General features: G+C 36.5%; 1 protein-coding gene across 1 annotated transcript in view; it reads right to left on the minus strand.

Moving 5' to 3' along the window:
• Positions 1-1,416: 1,416 nt before the first annotated feature.
• Positions 1,417-22,260, minus strand: part of LOC112817007 (phospholipid-transporting ATPase ABCA3-like) — a 96,124-nt gene continuing 75,280 nt past the window's right edge. The window contains 5 exon segments of the mRNA XM_073890440.1: positions 1,417-1,637; positions 5,824-5,994; positions 9,943-10,159; positions 19,304-19,508; positions 20,563-20,812. Coding sequence (XP_073746541.1) covers positions 1,447-1,637; positions 5,824-5,994; positions 9,943-10,159; positions 19,304-19,508; positions 20,563-20,812 — 1,034 coding nt within the window. The 3' untranslated portion in view covers positions 1,417-1,446.

The raw sequence follows: 22,260 nt of genomic DNA on the forward strand, positions 1-22,260 counted from the left end.
TTAAGGCAAAGAATATTACCAGAGATATATGTCATTATCAGTGATACTCTATAATTCAATTAATCAGAAAAACATATAATAGTAAATGTTTATTGGCTTAATGATTCAAAATATATTTTTAAAAATGACAAAATTAAAGGGAGAAATAAACCTATAACTAGGATTGGAGATTTTACATTATTTTCTCAGCAACTGAAAGATAAATCTAACAAAGATATCAGTTAGAGACTGGGTGATGTAAGCAACCCTTAATCAACCATCATAACCTAATTGATATTTACAGAACATTACAACTAACAGATACCAAATACACATTTATTTCACATGCACATGGCATATCACCAAGATAGGTCATATGCTGAGCCATACAGCAATTATCAATTAATTTAAAAGGATTGACCATAGAGTATGTTTTTTGACCACAAAGGAATGAAAGTAGAAATCAGTAACAATTAATATATCTAGAAACTTCCCAAATATTTTTAAATTTATTTACAGACTTTTAAGTAATCCATACATCAAAAGAAGAAATCAGAGGAAATTTAAAAAATACTTAAACATTTGAATGATAATGAAAATAGAAGAAATCAAATTTTTCAGGGTACAGCTAGAGGACTGTTTTGCTTTAAATGTTTATATTATTACAGAAGAAAGCCCTAAAACCTGTAGTTTCAGTCTTTCCATAAAGAAGCTAGGAGGGAAGTAACCCAAAAGCAAGCAGCAGGAAGAAAAAATTTTAAAAATATCAGTGAAAAAGAAAACAGTCAACAATAAAGGAAATTAGTAAACACAAAATTTGGTTATTTGAAATAATCAATAAAAACAAATGCAGTTTTTTGTAGGTAAATTACCTCAATAGATTTTATTTAAGAAAATACATTTCTGGGGCACCTGGGTGGCTCAGTTAAGCAGCCACTCTTGGTTTCAGCTCAGGTCATGATCTCAGGCTCCTGGGATGGAGCCAGCTCCTTGCCGGGCTTGTGCTCCGTGCTCAGCAGGGATTGTGCTTCAGGATTCTCTCTCTCTCTCTGCCCCCATCTCCCCAGCTCACTCTCTCTCCCTCCCTAAAATAAATAAACAAATCTTTAAAAAAAGAAAATATATTTCTGTGAACACAGATTTTTTTTACCAGTAACTGTGATAGTCATGTACAGATACATGATTTTTAGGCATTTGCCTGGACTTATTTTTCTTAAGATTTTATTTATTTATTTGAGAGACGGTGAGCAAGAGGGAGTGCGAGCACAAGCCAGGGAGAGGCAGAGGGAGAGGGGGAGGGAGACACAGACTCTCTGCTAGCAGGAAGCCCAATAAGGGGCTTGATCCCAGGACTCTGAGATCATGACCTAAGCCAAGGCAGGGGCTTAACCAACTGAGCCACTCAGTCACCACTCCCACCTTTTTTTTTTTTTTTTTTAAGATTTTGCTTGGAATTAAGGCTCATGCTTAATTACTCACCTTCTTGAGTGTCTTATAGATACCAAAGTAAATATATTGATTGAAAAATGTTCTTAGCTTCCACAAAGTAGTGTCCAAAAAGAAAATGAAGAGAAGGCAAATAAAGCCTGTGATACTCATTATAATCATGTACTTTCCAATCATTTTCTCTTCCAAAGAATAAAAATTCTTTGCAGTATCTGAGAATGACAGAGAGACAGAGAGAGGGGGGGAGATAGAGAGAGATCGTAATAGAGAACACTGACACCATGAACAAGGACTAAGAAAACAATAAATAAGAAATATAGGATGAAATGAAGTGTTAGGCTAAATTGAGACAAGTAAACTATTTGGAATGTGAAAAGTGATTATCCTGCTACACAAATATCTTTTCGACAATGAATTTTGAAGACTAATTTCATGAATATAATATATACTAATCAAGTAAGCATATGAATATTAATATATTTACTGATATGCCTGTTAATTATTGCATGCCATGAAAAATATGCCCCAAATCCTTTCAGAAGTGTGAAATCTTAAATTGATACTTAGAAGAAAGTATTAAAGTGCAAATACTCTTACAAAACATAACTTTGCTTTAAAAAGGTAAAAATGACCATTAGTGATACTTCTTGAGCTTTCTTGAGAAGAAAGTTGAATAAAAAGTATAGAATTTCTCTTATAAGAAAATTATATACTCTCCTTCCTTTTAAAAAAAGTTTATCTTTTAGAATGGTTTTAGATTTACAGAAAAATTACAAAGACAGTATGGAGAATTCCATATACTCTGCACACGCTTTCCCTAATTATTAACAACATACATTAGTATGGTACATGTTACAATAATGAATAAATATTATCACTAACAAATATCAAATATTGTCCTTAACTAAAGTTCCTGATTTATTCAGGTTTCCTTTTTTTAATGTAGTTTTCTTCCTTCCTTCCTTCCTTCCTTCCTTTTCCTTTTTTGTTCTGTGAACCAGTCCAGAATCCTATATTACATTTTGTAGTTGTGTTTCCTGAAGTTCCTCTTAGCTGTGACAATTTCTCAGATTTTCCTTATTTTTTGTGACATTGACAGTTTTGAGGAGTACTGGTCAGGTATTTTGTAGGACTTCCTTCAGCAGGGATCTATTCGATTTTTTCTTTTTTTTCTTCTTTATGATTAGAATGGGATTATGGGGTTTTGGGAGGAGGATCACAGAGATAAAGTGACGTTTTTATTGCAACAACAACAAAAGGCACACACTACCAGGGTGACCTCGATCACTTGGTTGATCTTGTGTTTGTCAGGTGTCTCTGCTGTAAAGTTACTCCCTTCCCTCTCTGTCCATACTCTATAATATTCTCTGGAAGGAAGTCAAAATGTACATCCCACTTTATATGTGGGAGAGTGAAGTTACCCTCTACCTCCTTGAGGTTGGAATAGCTACATAAATTGATCGGAACTCTATTGGAGACTTTTCTCTTATCCATCATTTTTTATTTGGTCATTTGTTTATATCAAAATAGATTCATATGATCAATTTATACTTTCAGTTACAAATCCAATATTACCTTCTTTTGTTGCTGAAATTGTTCTAGCTATGCCATTGGACTTTGTCATTTTTAAGAATAATATTTTACAAGTGTTTGCAGTTTATGTATAGAAATGCAATCGAATGTTTTGCTTGCATTTATTTCACATTAATCAACCCCAAGATATTCTTAAAAAAGCTTAATATTTTATCAGAGGATCCTTTGAGATTCCTGGGTAGACCACCAAATCTAGTATTATTTCAACTTTTCCATTCCTCATATTTTAGAATTATATTATAGTTTTAAAATACTTGACTCATACAGAATATATGCTACATATGTATAGATTTAAAGCATTGTATCATAATGGAATCTATGACCTAGGCTCCAAATTAAGAGTTTACAAATAATTTTAAAATACAATACTTATATGCTCCTTCACTTCTCCACCCTCCAGAGGTAACTGCTATGATGAAATGTATTCTGCATTCCTATTTTAATTACAAGTGGACCATATAAATATAAATATATATATGAAATATATGTGTTATATATAAGTAAATAATATTTTGTTTAATTTTTAAATTTGAATGTTATAGAAATAGTATCATGCTCTATATAGTCTACAGGAGCCTGTTTCCCTCCATGTTATCATTTAAATTTTTTCAAATATAAAGTAAAATTGAAATAATAGTAAAATAAAGACCATCTCCTCCACCTAGTATCAACTACGTTAATGTTTAGTCATATTTGCTCCCCACATGTTGCCCACTATGTGTCTATTTCTAATTAAGTTAACTCTGTGGTTTTTAAAAGATTATTTTCTTGTATGTGTTATTTTTATTTTTGTCTCCTTGCCATACTAACTTTGTATGAACGTTGGCTATCTCTGTTGTGAATTGTGAATTTTCATGAACCATCAAAACAACAATTTTATGGAGTGGTGATGAAAAGTTTCGGCTGATTACTTGGTTGCTTAGCTTATGAAAGAATTTCTGTTGGCAAAGTGAAATATAATTTCTTTAATAAATGTCCTTCTGGGATGCCTGGGTGGCTCAGTTGATTAAGCATCTGCTTTTGGCTCAGGTCATGATCCCAGAGTTTGGCATTGGGCTCCCTGCTCAGCAGGGAGCCTGCTTCTCCCTTTGCCTGCTGCTGGCGGGGGCGGGGGGGGATAGACATTTCTATGAAGATATACAAATGGACAACAGGTACATGAAAAGATGCTCAACATCACTGGTAACATTAGAGAAATGCAAATTGAAACAATAATGTGATACAACATCATACCTACTAGAAAGGCTATATAATTTTAAAAAAATGGAAAATAACAATTGTTGGAGCGGATATAGAGAAACTGGAACCCTTCTACATTGCCATACAAAATATTCCCTGTTTCTATGGAGACTCAATATCTAATTTTCCATGTCACTATATTTTACCTGAAATGTTTCTCTTCCATTTTTTTCTACCTCAGCTCATCCCCTAAAATTTATTGTCATAGAGTTTATAGTTCTGAACACTGAGCTTCCCTCTGAGGTCATCGACTACAGTTCTAGGTCAGATCTGGCTTACTAAGTATTCCTTCTCACTCTGCCCACTCTCACCAAAGTAAGATATTTTCAAAATTACCTAATAAGTGATACAGTGCCACTATGAGGATTTCTAAAGTTAAAATGAATGTTTACTCCTTTCAACAAAACTGCAGTACTGGGTGCCTTTCTCTTACTTTCCTTTCTGGCTCTTTTCTCTATTGTATGGCTCTTTACCACCCAAATCACCATATCCTGACCATTACTTAATTATCTAAAACAAAACAAAACAAAACGCACAGAACAGTTGAGTTCCTCTGTATGCAGATACTACATTAAACGCTGGAGGATGGATTTCACCCATTCCTTCAAAAATATTGTGGGCAGGTGAGTTTGGGTGATTATGAGTGGTGAAGGTGGTGGGAGATAACAAAACTAAATATCATACAACTTCTTCCCCTGGAGGTTCTTTTCCAAAGATGAAATGCATTATGCAACGAGGGAACATAAGCTGTGAATCCCAGTTCTGGACCATAAAAGCGGTGTGTCATAGGGCACAGAGTCATCTTCCTCGAAATGAGTATAAAAACTGAGAACTTGAGGTTGTGAAAATTTAAAATAATGTAAGTAGTTACTAGGTGGTTGATTATTAGTAGCTCTTATTTTTATATCTGATGACTACTTTAAAGTTACCTTGGCTTTGTTTTTGAGGTTTTATTATATTTACAAAGGTTTTCCCCCAGTCTTACAAAATGATGTATGTACTGAACATGTGTCCTGACTCTCTCTTTTGAAATAAGGGCTGATTCCCCACACGTCTCATGGGCTAAGCCCGAAACTAATTTCTTAGGCTTAGGGACCCCAAGAATACTGTGAAAATTAATAAAGGGAAGCCTCACTAAAGTGGAGTCAGGAGGCCAGCAGGGGGAACTCTCACACCCTACCAGTTGTCAGTGACAAGAATTGTCAATTATAGATCCAAAAAAAGAATCCTCAACAGGAAAGAATCATGATTACAGACCCCAACAACAACAACAAAAATGTACATTGCATCTCCTATAAGAAATTGACTACCCCTGCACCTCAGCCAATGGGAAACAGTCATCACCCCGAACTTTTGCTTCTCTCTAATGGAGTTTTGTTCAAACAGTCCCTCTCATCTTCCTCCCTCCTCCTAAATAATGTTCCTCTCTAAAATAATATTTGTGAGATTTGCCTAGTTTGCTGTAACTTGCTTGTTCTGCATTGCAATTCTCTGTCATTCCCCAATTAATCCATTTTTGCTGGAAAAATTACTGGCAGTTTTACGTTTAAGGTTAATAATACTTACTTTCTTTACTACAATTTAGGTAGATAGGAGGCTTATTTCCAGAGCACCATTTCTTTATCTGGTAGAAAGTAAAATAGTCACTGATACACTTTGCAAGGTTGTAATTGGGAAAGAACAGTAATGAGTTAAGTATGAAGGCTCTGGTGGTTTTTGACATCTTATGTTGAACTTCTAAAAAAGATGATTAGATTTCATTATAGGTAATGAACTATCTCCAGGACAACAAATCCCCCAAGGATGGTCAAACCAAGTTCAGAGAATTATTTAAAATAATAATTAAAATTATTATATTTGAAGAACACTAATTACTTCCCAATAAGTTTGTTCCAATTGACATCCAGTGACACACTTTGTGTTGATAATTGCAGAGTTCTGAAAAGTCTCTCTGGTGAAGTGGGTGTCCATGGGATAAGACTTCCTGGCACCTGATACGGATAGGAAACCACTACTATTTTTTTTATTTCTAATCTTAATTGATCAAGTAAGGGAGTAAAGTAGAGGTTGGAGATATAGCCTAGAATTGAAAAGTAGGGAACAGATAGGGAAATTATGACATGTTTGAGAGTAGAAAAATCTTCAAGGGAACCAGCTGATAGCTACTCTCTCTCAAGAATGCATTAAATATGAACAGTTATTAGAGACTAAATTCCTGGAGATATGAACATGCTTAATTTATGAAATTGACATTATAGAATTCTGATCATGAATTCAGTTTTTTAGAAAGAAGATAAAAGGCTAGTCTAAACAGAAATTTCATATAAGACACTTTGGGCAAAGAGAGATGGCCAAGAAGTGAAACTTCAAGTGTCCAAGCCATGGTGATTCTGTCCAGTGTAGATTTTAAACTGATAAAGAGACAAGTAATTGATCCAGATTGAAAAATTCAGGCTATTGGCCAAATGAACAGATGCCAAAAAGGGCACAATATACACCAGCACTATCTTTTTATGAATATGGAATAGCTCTATAGCTGCACCAGGTACACACATCTGACTGCTGAGCACTTGAAATGTGGCTAGTGTGGCTGTGGAACTAAATTTTAAATTGCATTTAATTTCACAAAAAAGGCATAAAATATAATAATATATACCTAAAACCTGGGGAGGAGAGGAGAAAAGAAGGAGTTCAAACTTAAATGACCAACAACTTAATATAGACTGCTATATGCAGGACAGGTTATATACAAACCTAATGGTAACCACAAATTGAAAACCACTAAAAATATGTAAAGAATGGAAAGAAAGAACTCTAAATATATCACTAAAGAAAATCAGCAAAACATGAAAGACAAGAAAAGATCAGAAAAAACTTCGGAAACAACAATAAAGCAAGTAATAAAATGGCAACAAATACATATCTTTCAATAATTACTTTGAATGTAAATGGGCCAAATGCTCCAATCAAAAAACATAGGGTGATGGAATGAATTAAAAACAATGCCCATCGTTCTAGAGGGGAGGGTGGTGGGGGGATGGGTTAATCTGGTGGTGGATCTTAAAGAGGGCACATTCTGCGTGGAGCACTGGGTGTTATGCACAAACAATGAATCATGCAACACTACATCAAAAACTAATGATGTAATGTATGGTGATTAACATAATAATAAAAAAGAAAAAAAACAATGCCCATCTATACGGTGATACTTCTATGTATATTGAGTTCTTAATTTAAATTATTACTAAATCTTAACATTTCTCAGGATTCTATTTGGATCTTTTTCAAATCTACTTGTTCTCTCTCTGTCTATATATATTATGCATATATATACATACATGTACATATATGTAGCATATGCATATATGTTCTATTATTTATTATATATTCTATTATATATATTCCATTATTTGCTTATGTTCCTGAGACACTCTATTACAATTTAAATATATTAAACATACATATTTATGCATATTAAATGCACATTATATATATTAATAATTTAAACATATATATTTATATTGTATGCATATATATAACATACATGGATACATGTTCTATTATTTATATTCTATTATTTGCTCATATTCCTAAGACTCTGTTACAATTTAAATATTTTAAACATACATATTTTATATCCTTCTAAAAATCCCCAAATCTTAATTTTGCAGGTCTGATTCTGATTCTACAATTTGTGGTTTCTGCTAGCACTTGCTCTTAAGACCTTGTTTTTTTCCTCTTTTTTCTTTCTTTGTTCTTTTATTTGATTTCAAGTTCTCTAGCAAATTTAACTATGGGAATACTTTGAAGTAGAGGAATTATGTATCCCTTTGCCACTCACCTGAGAGCACAACCGAGATTATTTAAAATAAATTATCAAGTTATGTTTTTTAGCTTACATACTATGTTCTATGATTGCAGGACACAAGCCAGTATGAACAGGTACATGTGTTTACAAATTCCAAAGGGAAATTATTATCCCTCATTTCAGTGCCAAATTCAACCCTTACAAGTTTCCTTTCTGTGTCCTATTGTGGCACTCGTTTTGTTCACCCTTATAATGAAGACATAACCCTTTGAACTTCTAATTTTAAAGAGGAAGATATTAAACCTTTGTTGTACCTTTATGCTTTTTATTTTGACCTCTATGTTCCTCACAACTTATAAAATGGAAAATTAAGGTCAACAGATGCTGTCAATAACCTCAAATCAAAGCTACCTTTAATGCTTGCTTATCTTAAAGGACACTTGCTTTCACTTTATTGTTGGCCTCTGCCAATTCTATACCTTCTCCTCAGTTCATTATTTTTGGCACAGTATCATAGTGTTTGTTCTGCTGCTCAAAAGTGGAAATCTCCTTTGATTTTCTAATTGCCAAGTCTTTGGCTTCCTTTTTGTTCTCATCCTATTCTGCATTACTCTTTGCAACATAGTCCTTCTAAAGAAGTCTTTCAAAAACTTTCTAAAACAGTAATTTATTCCTATTCTTACTCTGAAACAACTATTTCTCTCTAGTCCCTTAAATGATCATTTCCTTTTAGATTAGGGCTCACAGACTCAAATGCTTACAGGTGAGTCTTCCTCACATCACAAACTAGTACTCTTCGGACAAATGTGCAAAAATATACAAACATTTGCTTTCCATAATTTGGGTATCCCTTTGTGAGAATGAGTGCTAAGACATATCTGTTTCACAAGTTTTTTCACCTGCTGTGCATAAGCTTAAGTCTTATGCATGTGAAATTACGAACTATTCTTTTGTGACCAGGGAAGGGCAAAGGGAACAAGGCAGAAGCCAGCGTTTGTGGAGCAACAACAGAAAGGGAGGATGTGGGAAAGGGCTGAGGCCAACTGAAATGCACATTAGAGGGTGAATCGACAACTCCATTTACAACAGTGGCCATTTCAGTGATGATCGTCCCAAGTCTCAAAATCAAAGAAGGAAAAGGAGGAAATACAAATTCAAGAATACTGTAGAAACTGGTCCTGGAAGGGAGGAAAACTGGCTTAATTATATGTATGTCAGATGCATATAGAGATTTTCTTCCTGGAAAATCTTGTTAGGGTGCTCATGATCTTGTGCCTTTTCATTGAATTAGGGAAGAAAAGTCACACCATAAAACCTTCCTTGAACAAAACTGTCAGCCTCTCCCAAGAACTCAAGATTCTCCTCCACTCTTCCCTCTCTTCACCTCACTACAAACTGCCATAACATCAAGGGGGAACACTTTTAAAGATAATAATGGCCTCATATAGTTGAGATAGAATTTATTCTAACTTTCTGAGGCCAGCCCTTCTAAAAAGAAAGCTCCTTTTTTGTATTCTCTCTCTCTCTTTGACAAATGAGTCTCAGGACAGATGTTCCTAAAATTTCCCATATCTGTTGCAAAACAGATTCCTTAGTCATGTGATGGAGTTACTGGAGGTGGGGATAGAGCAGAAGAAACTTGTCAAAGGACTTGTAGGTCACGTCCAGCCCCATCAGTTCAGCATGAGGATCCCAGGTCTAACACAGCACCCAGAATATCATAGCACTCAAAAATAATTTTATGAACTTACATCAAGTACAGGATTTTCCCAAAACCTAGAACTTTATTGTCTACTAATGTCGTTAGTCCATTCCTACTTATTTATTTACTGCTGCCTTCTGAGTAAAGAGAAACTTTGTGAAGCCCTTACTCTTACCGAATTGAAGTGTGGCATCTATGAGGAGACTGAAAATGCCTGAAAGGTAGTTGAATAGGACAAGTTTGATGTAGGCAGAAGTACTTCTAGTAAACAAGAAGCTCAGCAGGTACATGAGGGGAATGGCAGACCAGCCATATAGCACGAAGATCAGCATTGTGTCCAGAAAATGGTAATCTGTGATGTAAATATCCAACTGGCAGAATTTGAATGCTCCCTGAAACACAGAGGGCATAGAGATAAAGGCAAGGTGAAGGGCAAGTCGAAAATACGCAAGCCAGAATGTGTAGAGGAGACAGCAAGTCCTATCGCTATGTAGCATGGAAGTATTCATTAATTAAATCAGTTAGCCTCTATAAAATACTTCAACCTAGGAGCATGAAGTAAGGTACTTCTACCTCTACTTAACCAGAGGATAGTCCAATGAGCAGAACCGCCATAATTCCCTTTATTTTTTTTTCCTACCTGGAATGGTTTTTTATTTTTTTAAAATTTTTTGAAGACTTTATTTATTTATTTGACAGAGAGAGACAGATAATGGCAGAGATAGCGAGAGAGAGCACAAGCAGGGGGAGAAACAAAGGGAGAGGGAGAAGCAGGCTCCCCGTGGAGCAAGGAACCCAACCTGGGGCTCGATCCCAGGTCTGTGGGATCATGACCCAAGCTGAAGGCAGACGCTCAACCGACCGAGCCACCCAGATGCCCATGGAATGGTTTTTTAATGAACAAAGTCAGTATATTTTCCCCCAATAAGGCTAACTCTCACCTTTCCCAGAAAGATTACTTCTCTAGAGAGCCTCTTTCTCTGAAGATTTTTATCTCTGGTTATACCTTTGAACCAGGTCTCCTACTCCCTATTCTACTCCCCCCCACGGCCATCGCACCCACCCAAGCAACTCTGGGGCTTAATTATCGATAGATACGTGTTTATTGCTATTTTATTATTTGTTCTGTTGTTTCTGGAGATTTTCTCTAGTCCTTTCTTGGCTTTGTCATTCTTGGTCTTTTCTTTCCACTCAAAGAATCCTCTTTAATATTTCTTGCAGGGCTGATTTAGTGGTCACAAACTTCTTCAGTTTTTGCTTGTTTGGGAAACTCTTTTATCTTTCCTCTATTCTGAATGATAGCCTTGCTGGACAGACTATTCTTGGCTGCAGGTTTTTCCCGTTCAGCATGTTGAATTTATCATGGCACTTCCTTCTGGCTTGCCATGATTCGATCTGCTAGCCTTATGGGTTTTCCCTTGTGTGTTAAGGATTTCTTTTGTCTTGCTGTTTTAAAGATTTTTTCTTATCACTCTATTTTGCAAATTTAATTACAATACATCTTATTGGCCTGCTTTTGTTGATCTTGATGGGAGTTCTCTGTGCCTCCTGGATTTGGATGTCTGTTTCCTTCTCTAGGTAAGGGAAATTTTCAGCTATTATTTCCTCATATAAATTTTCTGCCCCCTTTTCTCTCTTATTCTTCTTCTGGGACTCCTAAAACAAATGTTATAACATTTGATGGAGTCACTGGGTTACCTAAGTCTATTTTTATGTTCCATAATTCTTTTTCCTCTCTTTTGTTCAGCGTATTTTCCATTATTTTGTCTTCTATATCACTAATTCATTCCTCTGCTTCTTCCCGCTTACTGTTCATTGCATCAAACCTGTTTCCAATCTCAGTTATTGCATTCTTCATTTCTGATGGATTCTTTTTTAACTCTTTTATTTTAGTGGTAAGGGTCTCCCTGATGTCTTCCATTCTTTACACAAGCCCAGTGAATATCTTTATGATTGTTGCTTTTTTTTATGGTATTAGTAATTTTTTAAAAATTTTTAAAAAATTTTATTTTTTTAGTGATCTTTTTTTATTTAAAGCACAAACTCTTTGTCTTGTTCTTTAACTTAAAAAAAAGTTTAACAGAGGGAGTCTGGGTGGTGCAGTCAGTTAAGCATCTGCCTTCGGCTCAGGTCATGATTCTGGGGGCCTAGGATGGAGCCCCGCATCAGGCTCCCTGCTCGGTGGAGAGCCTGCTTCTCCCTCTCCCTCTGTCTCTCCCCCTGCTTGTGCTCTCTCTCTCAATCTCTCAAATAAATAAAATCTTTTAATAAAAAAATAAAAATAAAAAATAAATTTTCACTCGCATGGATTCTTTAGCTAATGGATAGTTGCATATTCACAATATATATTACAATACTGTCAGTTACACAGATATGTCATTTAATAATATGCACTCATATTTAATAATTTAAATATTTAATATATATAAATATTTAATAATATGCACTTATTTTAAATTCAATTAATATGTAATCTATTATTTGTTTCAGGGATACAGGACTGTGATTCATCAGTCTTACATAATACCCAGTGCTCTTTACAACACATACCTTCCCCAGTTGTCCATCACCCAGTTACCCCATCTCCCCACCCTTCTCCCATCCAGCAACCCTCAGTTTGTTTCCTAAGATTAGAGTATTTTATGGTTTGTCTCCCTCTCTGGTTTTGTCTTGTTTCATTTTTTCCTCTTCCCCTATGATCCTCTGCCTTGTTTCTTAAATTCCACATATCAGTGAGATCTCATGATAATTTTCTCTGACTGACTTATTTTGCTTAGCATAATACCCTCTTAGTTCCATCCACGTTGCTGCAAATGGCAAGATTTCATTTTTTGATGGCTGCATAATATTCCATTGTGTGTGTGTGTGTGTGTGTGTGTGTGTGTGTGTGTGTGTGTGTATACCACATCTTATATCCATTCATCTGTTGATGGACATCTAAGCTCTTTCTATAGTTTGGCTATTATGGACATTGCTGCTATAAACATTGGGGTGCAGGTGCCCCTTTGGATCACTACAATTGTATCTTAGGGGTAAATACCCAGTAGTGCAATTCCTGGATCGTAGGGTAGCTCTATTTTCAACTTTTTGAGGAACATCCTTACTGTTTTCCAGAGTGGCTGCACCAGCTTGCACTCCCACAACAGTGTAAGAGGGTTTCTCTTTCTCCACATCCTTGCCAACATTTGTTGTTTCCTGTCTTGTTAATTTTTACCATTCTAACTGGTGTAAGGTGGTATCTCATTGTGGTTTTGATTTGTATTTCCCTGATGGCTAGTGATGTTGAGCACTTTTTCATGTGTCTGTTGGCCATTTAGATGTCTTTTTTGCAGAAATGTGTGTTCATGTCTTCCTTCCATTTCTTGATTGGATTATTTGTTCTTTGGGTGTTGAGTTTGGTTAGTTCTTTATAGGTTTTGGATACTAGCCCTTTATCTGATATGTCTTTGGCAAATATCTTCTCCCATTCTGTCAATTGTCTTGGTTTTGTCAACTGTTTCCTTTGCTGTGCAAAAGCTTTTTATCTTGATGAAGTCCCAATAGTTCATTTTGCCTTTTTTTCCCCTTGCCCTTGGAGACAGGTCTTTCATCCATTTTGAGTCTATTTTTGTGCACAGTGTAAGGAAATGGTCGTTTTATTCTTCTGCATGTGGCTGTCCAATTTTCCCAACACCATTTGTTGAAGAGACTGTCCTTTTTCCATTGGATATTCTTTCCTGCTTTGTCAAAGATTAGTTGACTATAGAGTTGAGGGTCCATTTCTGGGTTCTCTATTCTGTTCCATAGATCTATATGTCTGTTTTTATGCCAGTACCATACTCTCTTGATGATTACAGCTTTGTCATAGAGCTTGAAATCCGGGATTGTGATACCACCAGCTGTGGTTTACTTTTTCAACATTCCTTTGGCTATTCAGGGTCTTTTCTGGTTCCATACAAATTTTAGGATTGCTTGTTCCAGTTCTGTGGAAAAACTTCATGGTATTTTGATGGGGATTGCATTGAATGTGTAGATTGCTCTAAGTAGCATAGACATTTTCACAATATTTGTTCTTCCAATCCATGAACGTGGAATGTTTTTCTATTTCTTTGTGTCTTCCTCAATTTCTTTCATGATTGCTCTATAGTTTTCTGAGTACAGATCCTTTGTCTCTTTGATTAGATTTATTCCTAGGTAGCTTATGGTTTTGGGTGTAATTGTAAATGGGGTTGGCTCCTTAATTTCTCTTTCTTCTGTCTCATTGTTGGTGTGTAGAAATGCAACTGATTTATGTGGATTGACTCTATAACTTGCCACTTTACCAAATTCCATATGAGTTTTAGCAATTCTGGGGTGGAGTCTTTAGGGTTTTCCATATAGAGTATCATGTCATCTGCAAAGAGTGAGAGTTTGAGTTTTTCTTTGCTGATTCAGACGCTTTTTATTTGTTTTTGTTGTCTGATTGCTGATGCTAGAACTTCTAGTACTATGTTGAATAGCATTGGTGACAGTGAACATCCCTGCCATGTTCCTGACCTTAGGGGAAAAGCTCTCAGTTTTTCCCCATTGAGAATGATATTCTCTGTGGGTTCTTCATAGATGACTTTTATGATATTGAGGTATGTACCCTCTGTCCCTACACTGTGAGGAGTTTTAATCAAGAAAGGATGTGGTACTTTGTCAAATGATTTTTCTGCATCATATGGTTCTTGTCCTTCCTTTTATTTATCACATTAACTGATTTGCAGATATTCAACCACCCTGGAAGCCCAGGAATAAATACCACTTGGTCGTAGTGAATAATCCTTTTAATGCACTGTTGGATCCTATTGGCTAGTATCTTGGTGAGAATTTTGGTATCCATGTTCATCAGGGATATTGCTCTGTAATTCTCCTTTTTTGATCTGGTCTTTATTTGGTTTTGGGATCAAGGTAATGCTGGCTTCAGAAAAAGAGTTTGGAAGTTTTCTTTCCATTTCTATTTTTTTTTAAATATTTTTTTTAAAGATTTTATTTATTTATTTGAGAGAGAGAGAATGAGAGATAGAAAGCACGAGAGGCAGGAGGGTCAGAGGGAGAAGCAGACTCCCTGCTGAGCAGGGAGCCCGATGTGGGACTCGATCCCGGGACTCCAGGATCATGACCTGAGCCGAAGGCAGTCGCTTAACCAAGTGAGCCACCCAGGTGCCCTCCATTTCTATTTTTTTGAAACAGCTTCAGAAGAACTTTGATTAATTCTTCTTTAACTGTTTTGTAGAATTCCCCTGGGAAGCCATCTGGCCCTGGGCTCTTGTTTGTTGGGAGATTTTTGATTACTGCTTCAACTTCCTAGCTGGTTATGGGTCTGTTCAGGTTTTCTGTTTCTTCCTGGTTCAGTTTTGGTAGTTTATATGTCTCTAAGAATGCATCCATTTCTTCCAGATTGTCTCATTTGTTGGCATATAGTTGCTCATAATATGTTCTCATAATTGTTTGTATTTCTTTGGTTTTGGTTGTGACCTCTCTTTTTTCATTCGTGATTTTATTTATTTGGTCCTTTCTCTTTTCTTTTTGATAAGTCTGGCTTATCGGTCTTATTAATTCTTTCAAAGAACCCGGTTCTGGTTTCGTTGATCTGTTCTACTGTTCTTTAGGTTTCTATTTCATTGATTTCTTCTCTAATCTTTATTATTTCTCTTCTCCTGCTGGGTTTAGGCTTTATTTTTTGTTCTTTCTCCGGCTCCTTTGGGTGTAGGGTTAGGTTGTGTATTTGAGACCTTTCTTCTTTCTTCAGAATGGCTTGTAGTGGTATATACTTCCCTCTTAGGACCACTTTTGCTGTATCCCAAAGGTTTTGAACAGTTGTGTTTTCATTTTCATTTGTCTCCATGAATTCTTTTAAATTCTTCTTTAATTTCCTGGTTGACCCATTCATTCTTTAGTAGGATGCTCTTTAGCCTCCAACTATTTGAGTTCTTTCCAACTTTCCTCTTGTGATTGAGTTCCAGTTTGAAAGCATTATCATCTGAAAATATGGAGGGGATGATCCCAGTCTTTTGGTACCAGTTGAGACCTGATTTGTGACCCAGGATCTGATCTATTCTGGAGAATGTTCCATGTGCACTAGAGAAGAATGTGTAATCTGTTGCTTTGGGATGCAATGTTCTGAATATATCTGTGAAGTCCATCTGGTCCAGTGTGTCATTTAAAGTCTTTATTTCCTTGTTGATCTTCTGTTTAGATGATCTGTCCATTGCAGTGAGGGGGGTGTTAAAGTCCCCTACTGTTATTGTATTATTATCGTTGTGTTTCTTTGATTTTATTACTAATGGTTTATATAATTGGCTGCTCCCATGTTAGGGGCATAGATATTTACAATTTTTAGATCTACTTGTTTGGTTGACCATTTAATTATGATATAGTGTCCTTCCTCATCTCTTATTACAGTCTTCGTTTTAAGATCTAATTTGTCTGTTATAAGGATTGCCACCCCAGCTTTCTTATGATGTCCATTAATATGATAAATGGTTTTCCATTCCCTCACTTTAAATCTGGAGGTGTCTTTGGGTCTAAAATGAGTCTCTTGCAGACAGCATATTGATGGGTCTTGCTTTTTTATCCAATCTGATACCTTGTGTCTTTTGATTGGGGGCAGAGCTCCCAGATATTGGATCAGGGAAGCCGGCTGCAACAAGTGAGCCCAGGAGTGGGCTCTCAGCTTGGGGTTGCCATAAACCATGATCTGTGGCACAGTTGGGCCCCTGCTCCAAGATGAGACTAATTGAGCTGCAGTAAGAATCTGGCCGAGTTCAGCCAAGAAACTTCAGAGGAGGCCCAGTGTTCTGGGCACTCCTCCTTTGCTTTTCAAATTAGTCTCATCCAGGTAGGCATATCTAAGTCAGGTTTTATCTATCCAGGCACTTCGAATTTCCACAGGGCCAGAGATTTGGAGGCCACCATTTTCATTCTCATCCTCTAAAGCTGTGCGGAAAGCCTTCAGAAAACAAAAGCCACATAGAGCAAACCGGAGTAGATTACTTAGCCTGGCCCCCTGGCAAGGGTGGTGCAATTCTGCCTGATGCAAAAACATTTGAGAATCAATGCAATAGGCCCCTCCCCGCAGAAGATCAGCAAGCACATCCAGCCAAGACCAAGTTCACCCATCAAAGGGAACTGCAAAACTCCAGCAGTAGGGGAATACACACACAGAACTCATGTCTTTTTTCCCATGATTCTTTAGTCTTTCAACTTTTTTTCATTTTATTTTTTTAAAAATTTTCTTCTTTCCTTTTTCAATCAACTTATTTTATCAACTCTTTTTAAAATCTTTTTTTAATTTTCATTTTTATAGTCACATTCTATCCCTTCATTATATTTAATCTTATTTTTGTATATACCTAAGTTTTTCTTTCTTTAAAATTTTGGGATACAATTTCTTCTACCAGACCAAAATACACCCAAAATCTAGTGTATGGCTCTGTTCTGTTCACCCACCTGATCATATTCTCTTTTTTTGTTTTGTTTTGTTAAAGTCTTTTTTAATTTTCATCTTCACAGTTACATTCTATCCTTTCATTGCATTTAATTTTATTTTTGTACATATGTAAGTTTTTCTTTCTTTACAATTTTGAGATGTAGTTTCCTCTAACAAACTGACCAAAATACACTCAGGAGATAGTGTATTGCTCTATTCGCTCACCGTCTGATTATATTCTCTCTCTCTCACACACCCCCCCCCCCCCCCCGGTTTCAGATCTCTTCTGATTTGTTTAGTGTATATTTCTTTGGGATTGTTGTTGCCATTTTAGTATTTTGCTCTCTCATTCATCTATTACTCTGGACAGAATGACAAGATGGAAAAACTCACCTCAAAAGAAAGAACGAGAGGCAATACTGACTGTCAGGGACCTAATCAGTACGGACATTAGTAAGATGTTGGAACTAGAGTTCAGAATAATGATTTATAAAGCTATTAGCTGGGTTTGAAAAAAAATCATAGAAGACACTAAAGAATCCCTTTCTGGAGAAATAAAAGAACTAAAATCTAACCAAGTTGATTGTTGCTTTAAATCCTCCATCAGGCATGTTACTTATATCTGTTTCACTTAGATATCTGACTGTGATCTCTTATCTTGTTCTTTCATTTGGGATGAATTCCTCCATCTTGGCCTTTTGTCTAAGTCATTGCCTTTTTCTTTGTGTTAGAAAAGCCAGTTATGTTTCCTGCTCCAGAGAGTAAATGGTTTTATGAAGAAGAAGTCATGTAGTGTCCAGAACCTGGTACTTCAATGTCTCTGGAGTGTGCTCTGTGTGTTCTGTTATTGTATTTTGCTGGCTCTATCCTTCAGGCCAGTTGTCTGCAGAAGCTCTCCTTGTCTGCAGTGGGTAGTATTTGGTCCTTGGCCAGAATGTGGATATTTTTAACTAGGTGTGCTTTAGTCTGCTCATTAAATGCGACCTGATATTACTTCCACTAGAACTGAAGCCCAGCAGAATTCTTTGGTTGGGAGATGTAGTGTGGTCAGGGGTTTTTGCTAGTCTTCTGGGCAAAGGGCCCACTGCCCTGGGACTGAGACATGCTTGACTGAGAAGGGCAGTCCCACCACAGCACAGGGGTGTGGGACTTATTGTAAGCAAGTTAGGCACCCTGTGTAGGTGCTGCACTGCTTCCTGAAGGTGGTTGTGTATTTTTGATGAGGGGCAGGGGGGTGAAATAATACCAGCCAGCTCGTTTGTCTCCCAGAGAGGTGTCTCTGTGAATGCTGCCTTTCAGGGAAGCACTCTGAGAAGAACAAATAATCTGCTCCCTGTGTGTCCCAGGTGTTTTTCAGATCACAGTTTCCATGCTGTCTGCCTCTGGATTGTTTGCCCGTCTTCTTTCCAGGAGCAGCATAGTACCTCCACAGCTCTATCTTAGCCAAACCTGCTGACCTTTAAAACTCCAGGCTTTAGGCCCTAATGGTTGTAGGAACTCAAAAAATCATACCCTCTCATTTTCCCAGCAGTGGATTTGGGGAAATGCTCCCCTTGTGCATTCCCTTATCCTCTACTCTCTCACCCTTCTCTGTGACCACAACTCCCTCCCCTCCACTGCATTAGTGGTCTGTTTCTGCCCTAAACCACTTCTCTCCCTTTAGTTGTGGAGTTTGTTCTGTCAGTCTTCAGGTTGATTTCTGGAGTATTTAGAATTATTTGATAGTTATCTAGTTGTGTTCTTGGGAGGAGATGAGCCTAGCATCCTCCTACCCTGCCACCATCTTCTCTTAGGGTTGGTTTTTCTAAGGTCTCTCTCCTTGGCTTGCAAATGTCCACCTTTTGGCTGTGTCCTTGCATGGTCTTTACCATGTGTATGCATACTCCTTGTATCTTTTTGTACGTTCAAATATCCTCTTCTTAAAAGGCATACCAGTCAGAATGGATTCGGGCCTACCCTAACTACCTCATTTTAACTTAACTACCTCTTTCAAGGCCCTATTTCCAAGTACAGTTATATTTTGAGTTACATAATAAGAAAATAGGAGTTTTCCAGGGGATACAGAAGGAAAATGAGCCCTCAACAAACTGTATCTAACACTTACGAGTAGTAAGCAGCAGGTAATGAAGAAGATGATGAAATCCCACAGTAGAGCAGAAAGCCAGTATACAGGGACAAAAACTCCACTCAGAAATTGGATGTGCTTTGCTATAGTGACTCGTTCAGTCACCGTCAGGAGACAAAAGCCACTGATTAAGAAAGCCATGCCAAAATGTATATATAAGGCCACCTGGAATCCATCCAATAATCTACAGAAGAAGGAACAAAAGTAGATATATCAGGAAATCAATACAGCAGAAAACATAAATTTCTATCAATAGCTATTTTTAATCATGTAAATATAATCATATAGGATAGGAGAGATGCATTTAAAATATAAAATTTTAGGGGTACCTAGGTGGTTCAGTTGGTTAAGCATCTGCTCAGGTCATGATCCTGGGGTCCTGGGATCTAGCCCTGAGGCAGGGAGTCTGCTTCTCCCTCTCCCCTGACCCTTCCCCTTGCTTCTGTTCTTGCTCTCTCTCTCTCTCAAATAAATCTTTAAAAAATGTCAAATTTTATAAAAAGTCAGGAAACGACAGATGTTGGCAAGGATGGGAACCCTCCTACACTATTGGTGGGAATGTAAGCTGATGCAGCCACTCTGGAAAACAGTATGGAGGTTCCTCAAAAAGTTGAAAACAGAGCTACCTTATGATCCAGCAATTGCACTACTTGACATTTATCTCAAAGATACAAATGTAGTGATCCAAAGGGGCACATGCACCCCAATGTTTATAACAGCAGTGTCCACAATAGCCAAACTATGGAAAGCTAGATATCCATCAACAGATGAATGGATAAAGAAGATGTGGTATATATATACAATGGAATATTATGTAGCCATCAAAAAAAGAAATTTTGCCATTTGCAACAACGTGGATGGAACTAGAGGGTATTATGCTAAGCGAAATAGTTCAGCCAGAGAAAGACAAGTATCATATGATCTCACTGATATGAGGAGTTTGAGAAACAAGACAGAGGATCATAGGGGAAGGGAGGGAAAAATGGAACAAGAAGAAACCAGAGAGGGAGAAAAATCTTAAGAGACTCTTAAATTCAGGAAACAAACTGAGGGTTGCTGGAGGGGAGGGGGGCAGGAGGGATGGGGTGAGGATGGGATGGACATTGGGGACGGTAGGTACTATGGTGAGTGCTGTGAATTGTGTAAGACTGAATCACAGACCAGTACCCCTGAAACAAATAATACATATGTTAATTAAAAAATAAAAAAATCAAATTTTAATTAAAAGAATAACATATGTTCCACTTTGTTTTTTATACTTAGAGTGTGGCTGAGGTTTATTGAAGACTGTTATGGAAGCATTAGAGCCAGCAATTGTCCTGAGAAGAATGTTGTCTAATATTGCCAGGGTCAGAGATGGTGAATGATAGGCTTGATCATTGAAAAGACCAGTAAGAATTATTCTATTTGTCTTCACCTCAATAGAAAAGGCAACAATGCATAAGTGAATACAATCTTCATTTTCCATTAAGTATTTCAGTAGGTCACCTAGGATGAGGAAATAGCTTTGGTCAGTTTATCCACAAAAGAAATCATCTACAACATATATTGGGAAAAGGAACAAATAATTTTACTTGGTTCTCATCCCTTTCAAGTTTCTTATAATGATTATTTCAAACATTTGTCATTCTCTTTAAGCACTCTATTCTATCATTCAATTCCAAGCTCTCTCACTTCAGAGTCTGTGACATAGATTCGTACTTCACTGAGAAAACACAGGCAACATAGTATAGATTTTCTTATCTTTCTTTTGTTTTTAAAGATTTTAATTATTTATTTGAGAGAGAGAGAAAGAGATAGCAAGAGAAAGCATGAATGGGGAGGAGAGGGAGAAGCAGTCTCCTTGCCCAGGACCCTGGGATCATGACCTCAGCCAAAGGCAGATGCTTAACCAACTGAGCCACCGAGCTACCCCTAATCTATCTTAAAGAGATCCATAAATATTTCCACTTACATATTTTATTGCTTAAAGCAGAAAAAAACCTTCCTCTGTGAAAATAAAAAAAAACTGGATTAAATAAATAAGAAATCACCTCTTTGAAGGTATTAGATACCTAAAAAAGCAACCAACATTTGTGGGATAAGCCCCTAGAAGGATGGAAATGCACTGAATTGAACCAAACATTCCATACCCCTTTTCCCTTTAAGGCATTTTAGATTTATAAGTTATGGAATGCATTGGTAAATCCTCAAGCTTTCAGTGGGGCTCCTGAAGGGCTATACCCTAAGAGTAATAGGAAGGTATAGATCAGTTCTTATAAAAATTTCAACCCAGTCTTAAATCACTTAAATCCCTGATTGGATTTAGATCTTCTCTTAATCTCACTGACTTTCAGAAATTAAATTAAGCCTCCTCTGGAGAAGATAATCTCAAGTAGAGTCTATGTAATTTTCATACACAATATCTGGCATTCAATTAAAAAATTACTAGGTATACCAAAAAACAGAACCAAAAAAAGCACAGATAATAGAAATACATCCACATATAAACTAGACATTAGAGACAGAATATTTATGAGAGAACTGAAGTCCATAGGAAATATCAAATATTGATTTTAGAGTCGAAAAAAATCAACTACAATTAATAAATAGCAGGTTGGACACAAATGAAGAATAGACAGGAAACTGGAAGACAGGTTGATTAGAAAATACTCAGCTAAAAGCACAGTGAGAAAGAGAATGGGAAACAAAAATAAAACATAAATTACCAATATTAGAAATGACATAGGGGAAATCACTACAGATCCTGTAGACATCAAAAGGTTAATAAAGGAATACTGCGAACAACTCTACACATATAATTTGACATTTTAGATGAAATAGAACCCTTCCTCAAAACACACAAACTACAACAGTTCTTCCAATATGATATAGGTAATTTGAATAATTATAATTTTTAAGGAAATTTAACTCATAAATTAAAAATTCCTCCCAAA

This window comes from Callorhinus ursinus, unplaced genomic scaffold (assembly GCF_003265705.2).
Source record: "Callorhinus ursinus isolate GAN/ISIS: 27379988/994484 unplaced genomic scaffold, GSC_fseal_2.0 scaffold169, whole genome shotgun sequence".
Taxonomy (NCBI): Eukaryota; Metazoa; Chordata; class Mammalia; order Carnivora; family Otariidae; genus Callorhinus; species Callorhinus ursinus.